This window comes from Myotis brandtii, unplaced genomic scaffold (genome assembly GCF_000412655.1).
Source record: "Myotis brandtii unplaced genomic scaffold, ASM41265v1 scaffold224, whole genome shotgun sequence".
NCBI lineage: Eukaryota > Metazoa > Chordata > Mammalia > Chiroptera > Vespertilionidae > Myotis > Myotis brandtii.
This window is the reverse complement of record NW_005358400.1, coordinates 338,471-345,773: the sequence shown is the minus strand read 5'-3', so window position 1 is coordinate 345,773 and position 7,303 is coordinate 338,471. Positions and strand designations below refer to the sequence as shown.

General features: G+C 46.7%; 1 protein-coding gene and 1 pseudogene across 1 annotated transcript in view; one reads left to right on the top strand and one right to left on the bottom strand.

Annotated features, from left to right (window-relative positions):
• The window catches only part of LOC102249130, a 174,399-nt pseudogene that overhangs the window by 55,569 nt on the left and 111,527 nt on the right, over positions 1–7,303 (top strand).
• Positions 3,111–7,303, bottom strand: part of LOC102248524 (GTPase IMAP family member 7) — a 13,059-nt gene continuing 8,866 nt past the window's right edge. The window contains exon 2 of the mRNA XM_005866161.2: positions 3,111–4,661. Within this exon, the coding sequence (XP_005866223.1) occupies positions 3,754–4,629 (876 nt within the window). The 5' untranslated portion in view covers positions 4,630–4,661 and the 3' untranslated portion in view covers positions 3,111–3,753. The remainder of the gene's footprint in view (positions 4,662–7,303) is intronic.

Sequence of the window (7,303 nt, the reverse complement as noted above, 5' to 3'; positions counted from 1 at the left end):
ATTATATAGGATGTCCCTATTTCCCCCCCTTTGCCCCCTCTACCCAGCTCTTGCCCCCCACTTCTCTCTGGCCATCACCATTCTATTGTCTGTGTGCATGGGTTGTGCATATATTTTCTTTGGGGCTGGGCTGCCTCGTCACCTGGGGTCTTAAGAGCATTTTTTTTTTTTTACAAATGAACACAGTGAGGAGTCCCACATACCTTTTTTTTTGTTTTTAAACTTTTTAACATGAGGCACAAAAAAAAGATTCTCTTTGTGTGCGCTGTTTTACAGTTACAAGCTGAGGTAGTCACGGCCCCCACCACCTGGGATGGAGGAAGGGTAGGCTGTAAAATGGCCTCGTCCAAGCTCAGATGGATGCCTGCTCTGGGGGCTTCCCTGGATGTTCCCTGTGCCTACGGCCCGAAAGCAGGCTGAGCCCTTGAGGGAACCATCTGCCCCAAGCCTTCCGTCTTTTCAGGGCTAAAGTCTCACTCTTCCTATCGACCAAGTGTAGCAGCCACTAAAAATCTAAGGGGTGACCCCAGAACCAAACCTCGTCTGTGCCATGAATGTGAGGCCTGGCTGCCCAGGGGGGGGGCATGACTTTAACAGCCATGATGAGGGGAAGGGAATAAACTATGTGCAACTACAACATCTGAAGTAATATTTACATTTGAAAACCTGGGAAGCTTGGAACGGCGTCGCGGCTGGGCGACCTGCCCTTTTCCTTCACTTGCCTGGAGTCGCACTCCTCTACCTTGCGCTCCTCTCCCGCCCCTTGCATCCTGAGGCGAACACCAGGCCTCAGCACTGGTCTCTCCGGACATAGTGCCACCCACTCTGAGCCATGCCCCCGCCTCTCCATACGTGAGACTGCCCCACTCTGAGCCACGCTCCTGCCTCTCCATACACAAACATGGTGCCACCTTGTGCTTAGCCACGCCCCCTGCCTTTCCATACAGAAAATGGCGCCTCCCACCTTGGGCTTAAGCCTCCAGGTGAAGAGCTGCCTCCTGCTTGCTGATGTGGGGCGGACAGCCCCAGCCTCTGGGTCTCCTTCTGGGGCCGGGGCTGTGCTGCCACCCGGGCACCGGATCACGTTCCCTGGTGGTGATGCAGCCCGGGCTTCTGGGTCTCCGTCTGGAGCCTGGCTGCTTCACCCCCTGGGACCAGATCACATCCCCAGGCAGCGACACAGCTAGGCCTCTGGCCCGGCTTCTCCGATTACTGGCCAGGGCGGACAAAGGCATCCTGGTTCTCCGATCACGGCCCTGCCACCTGGCTCTTGGCTGTCACCTGGGTTTCCGATCACCTTCATCAGCAGGCGGCTTCATCCATCCTTCCTCTTTCGCCTCCCAGCATTGCGCCTATGTATGCAAATTAACCGCCATCTTTGTTGGCGGTTAATTTGCATATCACCCTGATTAGCCAATGGGAAGCATAGCGAAGGTACGGTCAATTACCATGTTAGTATATTATTAGTGTAGATGCTGTTCTTGCTAAATGTTCAAATATACCAGTCCAGCTATAAACAGGATGATCTTGACAAGAACTCAGCAGTATAACTGTAGCCAACTGCAAAGAATAAACCAACATGTAATTGACCAAATAGTGTAAGCTATGGTCAAGACTCCCTTTGAGGCATTAGATCTTTTTATATGAATCCCATGTTTCCTTAATTTGCTACAAGTAAATAAAACTGTCTTGGGACAACCATGTCTCCTTCTTGAATACAACACCCCAAGTGGAGAACCTTTGAGTTGGGTAACAATGTGATCCGCATAGATCAGCCTCCTGGGCAAAGAGCTAGGGTAAAGAAGGGCAAAGGATAGATCTGCAGAGGCAAAGGAAAAACATTTGGCAGAGAAGAGATTTTCAAGTTAATGTTTTAATAGATATTTAAAGTTAGGTACCTTAAAAAGAAAAGAAAGAGGGAAACAGTAAGAAAATTTCATAACTCCCAGATGTCCATGTGTTACTGGACAGGGACTGGCCCAAAGTCTGACCTGTAGTGGGTGGGGTCTTTTTTTTTTAAAAAATTAATCTTTATTGTTGAGAGGATTACATATGTCCTCTTTTCTACCCTATAGTGTGTGGGTTCTTGATTTGATGCAGGAAAGATTTCAAAACACAAGTCCAGGCGATTTTGCGAGTATGTTTATTAAATCTGGGGACAGTGAAATAAAGGAAGGGATTAAGGTAGAAGAAGCCACAGCAGAGCTCCTAGGTGGGGCTGCTTTGGCTCTGGAAATGTTATAGGAGAGAACTGAGCCATGGCATGTCCCTGCTTCAGCTCCCTAGGAAGTCAGGGACAAGGGAGCCTTGGAGACAGGATCAAGGGCTGAGCCCGGGTCCAGCTGTCACTGCCACTGCTCTGCTGGCTGTAGTCTCTCCTGGGGACCCTTAGCATTTAGGAAGAAATAAAAAGTTCATGTCTGGAAAAGGGTATGGGCCTGCTCTAAAGCAATGAGTTTTTGTCCTGAGGGCTTTCTATCCCTTGTTATTATTTTTTTTTTCAGCTTTCCAGGTGAATTTTTAATATGCTGATGCATTAAAATGAGTGTATGGGTGAGTTTGGAATTATTCTTTGATTTGTTTTACTTTTATCTTAGGTCTGTCTGGCTTTAATGGGTTTTTTGTTATTTTTTCCCTGACTTCTACCCTTGGTTTTAGCTGGCACAAATGGCCTTAATTGGGTCTTTGTGCTCTACTTCCCAGACCAGGGTGATGTAAGCTATGAATCCTCTGGTTAGAGAGGAGAATATAAACCATTTGCTCTCAAGTGTCCTTGGTTGGTGAAGATAAAGTTTTGTGATTCACAAGGTGGCTGCAAGACACCCAAATAGACTGGCCTTGTTTAATTTTCTTGTCTGTTTCCCCACTTGCCCAGGAATTTTCCTAGCTTCTTATTATCCTGCCTCACATGGACAACAGAACCATCTTTCTGGAGAATCCTGCTGCTTCACTAACAAGGGGCTCAGACACATGGACTAAAATAATGTGCATCACCAGTGGTGCTAACACTGATATATGAAGGATTTCTCATTTGAATTGTCCTAAATTGAGCCTGTGAAATCTGCATAATATATTATTTTAATAATATATTATTTTATGATTATGCCATTTTCTAAGTTCTTCAGTTTGTTGGCATTGTGGGGATTGGTGGGGAATGATGGGAGGATGCTTCTGGTTAGCTGTCACTGCATAACAAACCATCCCGAAGCCTAGTGGTTTAAAGCAACAACAATCATTTATTTTTCTCTTGAAACCTGGGCAGGATGCAGTGGGGGTGGCCCATCTTTGCTCTTTGCAGCTTCATCTGAGATGGCTCAGTTGTCAGCTGGAGAATCTGCTTCCATGTTGCCTCACAGGCACGGCTGGCAAGTTGTTTCTGTGGCAGATGAAAGAGCAGCCAGGGGAGTGAGCCAGTGATTTCATGTCGTCTTCATGTGGACTCGATGGACAACTTGGGCTTCCTCACCACATGGTGGCCAAGTGCTAAGGGCACATACTCCAAAGAGGAAGGAGGCATCCTCCCTATCTAACTTTAGAAATCACAGCCATTCGCTATTTGTCAAATCAGCCACAAATTCCATGGAATTGCAAGGCAGTGGCACAGACCCATATAACTCAACAAAAGGAAAAGCATGCTCAGATTATAAGAAGAATAGGTGGGATAGAAGATACTGTTGTAACCATTTTTTGAAAATACAATCTACCACAGTAACAAATCAATGCAAATTAAAGAGAAAAAAAAGAAAATTTACACTATTTGAAAATGCTATGCCATAGATTTGAAAACATATTCCAAATCCTTTGTACAATATTTGCAAATATATTCCTTTCAGCTTGTTCCCTTATATTTTTAATTTGTTCTTTATGCTTCATCTTTAGGACTTTTATTTTTTCCTCTTTTTCTTCCTGTGATATTTTTCCCTGATCACATTGCTTTTCTGTTAGCTTAATTTTCATCTCCAATTGCTCAGCATAGATTTTCTTCAGCTTTTCATCTGTGTCCTTGTATATGGCATCAGAAAAGTGGGCCCCTCCGTTCTTCCGCACCATATCCTCTATCAGCTCCACCAGCTCCTGCAGTTGAGCTTCCTTCTCAGCTTCATCTGCATTCTTCTGGTTATTGAAGGCACAGCAGCGGTTCCCACACTCCTTGATGATACTTTGCAGTTTTACGTCTGATGATGCTACAAACTCAGGCAATGTTTGATCACCCAAATCATCTTTGCGAGTGAACAAGACGATCATGTGATTCATGGCTGCCTCCCCAAAGATGGCCTTGATCAATGCAACTGTTTTCTGAACCTCCTCTCGGTAGCGGCCCAGCTGTAGTACCAGGATGATGGCATGAGGCCCAGGGTAGGAGAAGCAGAGACACCTGCTGATTTCCTCACAGGTGGTCTGCAGTTTCTCCTTGGTGTCAAACATCCCTGGGGTGTCCACGACAAGAAGTTTCCTCTCATTCCAATCTCGCTCTGCTTTCTGACATTTCTTGGTAACAGCATGGGCACAAATTTTAGATTCAAATTCTCTTCTTCCAAGGATGGTGTTTGCTGTTGCACTTTTCCCACTTCCAGTTCTCCCCACAAGAACAATCCTCAGAGTGTTGTCCTGAAGGCCAGCCATGTTCATTCAAGAGACTCAGGTACAGGTACCAACAAGACCTTAAGGAAGGGAATGAGAAGGGAAAGGGTACTTAGGTAAGTGGGGACCCAAATGTCTTTTCTTCATTCTTGTCCTTGCAATTTGTAATGGTCTATTATTCATATGGAAGAAATAATAAAGCCGAGTTTTCCCACAAACGAGTACAGGATGCAGGTGCTTTCATAGGAGAACTCATTTAAACCTCTACAAAAACGTTCATCTCAATGTTATGTGAGCCATTCCTGATAATAAAAAAAGAGGGAAACCTTTCCATTCTTTCTATGAATCACGTGTGATATTGATCCTACAGGCTAACAGATATTTGACCAATAAATCAATTTACAGACATGACTCATTTAGAAATATCCATACCAAAATTAGTTATTACAACAAATCTTTTAGTAGACTAGAAGCCTGGTGCATGAAATTCATGCAGGGTAGGGACCGTAGGCCTAGCCTCCTTGCCTCTCCACTTCCTTCCCTTGCTCCCTCATTGCCCTGTAGCTGCTGATGGTTGCCCGCCATGTTCTGTGCCTCTCCCTGGTGGTCAGCACACATCATAGCAAGCGATGGAACTTCTGCTCTCCCAGTGGAACTCCAGACTGGACAAATTGCATATTAGCCTTTTATGTATATACTAGAGGCCCGGTGCACAAAAATTTGTGCACTCAGGGGGGAGGAGGGGTCCCTCAGCCCGGCCTGTGCCCTCTCGCAGTCTGGGACCCCTCAGGAGATGACCACCTGCTGGCTTAGGCCTGCTCCCTGGGGGATTGGGCCTAAGATGGCAATCAGACATCCCTCTGGCAGCCCAGCAGCCCTCGGGAGATGTCCACTTGCCAGCGGGGAGCAGGCCTAAACTGCAGTCGGACATCCTTAGTGCTGTTGAGGAGGCAGGAGAGGCTCCCACCACCACCGCTGTACTGGCAGCCATCAGCTTGGCTTGTGGCTGAGCAGAGCTCCTCCCATGTGAGAGCGCCCTGACCACCAGAGGGCAGCTCCTGCATTGAGCGTCTGCCCCCTGGTGGTCAGTGTGTGTCATAGTGACCAGTCATTCCCAGTCCTTCTGCTGTTAGGGTCAGTTTGCATATTACGCTTTTACTATATAGGATAGAGGCCTGGAGCTTGGGTGGGGGCCGGCTGGTTTTTCCTGAATAATGTCCCGGATCAAGGTGGGGGTCCTGCTTGGGTGCCTGGCCAGCCTGGATGAGGGGACCTCGGCTGCTGAAAGCAGGTATCTGGGTTTGTTTGGCTTCTATAATTGCAACATTGTTTCTTAGGGTGTAGCTCAGAGGCCGGCAGCAGCAGGCGGGGAACCTTGGCTCCCTCCATCACTGGAGCAAGCAAGCCTCCTGTTCGCTTCAGCTGCCTGGCTGCCGGCCACCATATTAGTTGGCAGTTAATTTGCATATCTCGCTGATTAGCCAATGGGAAGGGTAGCGAAGTTACGGTTAATACCATGTTTGTCTATTATTAGATAGGACTAGGGGCCTGGAGCATGAAATTCGTGCACGAGGGTGGGGGTGGTTCCCTCAGCCCGACCTGCACCCTCTTCAATATGGGACCCCTCAGGGGATGTCCTACTGATGGCTTAGGCCTGCTTTCTGTGGTTCGCTGCTCTCTGTGGTGCTGCCTGCTTGATGCCACTGCAGGCCCTGGTGTCTGTGCTCTGTGGGGGCCTGCTTGCCCTTTTACATGTATGAGATTTTTTCAAATTGAAATATTAATAAAATAAAATTAATAAAATATTAATTAAAATGTATCTGCATTACATGAAAAATCTCCTAATTGCTTCTAGCATAATTTATTAAATTGCACTTAAATTTACAAGGGTTCAATTAAAAAATATCTTAATTCTAAATGATATAATAGAAAATATATAATAGTGCAGTTATAAGCACTTATCTGAAAATGCAAATTTAAAAAAGTGAATTTAAAGAAGGGATTAGCCAAAGAAAATATATGCACAACCCATGGACACAGACAACAATATGGTTATGGCCAGAGAGAAGTGGGGGCAAGAGCTGGGGAGAGGGGGCAAAAGGGGGGAATAGGGACATCCTATATCCTAGCTAATAAAAGAGGAACATGGTAATTAGCCGTACCTCTGCTACCCATTGGCTTATCAGGGTGATAAGCAAATTATCTGCCAACCAAGATGGCGACCGCAGCCAGGCAGCTTGAAGCGAACAGGAGGCTTGCTTGCTTCAGTGACGGAGGAAGCCAATGTTCCCCACCTGCCTTGCTGGCCTCTGAGCTTGCAGTTTAAGAAACATTGTTACAAATATAGAAGCTAAACAAAACCCCAGAAACCTGCTTTCAGTCAGCCGGGCTTCAGCCAGCAGGACCGCAACATTGTTTCAGTTATAGAACAAACGCAGATCCCTGCTTTCAGTCAGCCGGGATCTCAGAGCTAGAGTGAGCAGGACTGCAACAGTGTTACAATTATAGAACCCCAAAAAACCAGATACCTACTTTCAGCAGGCGAGGCCTCAGAGCTGGAGCCAAGCCTCAGAGCTAAATCTGGCCCAGAATAAAAAAAAAAAAAGGAAAAAAGGAAAGGTTGGGAGCTTCAGTCACCCGCCAGCCTGAAAATGGCCCTCAGCCCCTCACCCAGACTGGCCAGGCACCCCAGTGGGGACCCCCCCCCTGATCCAGGACACCC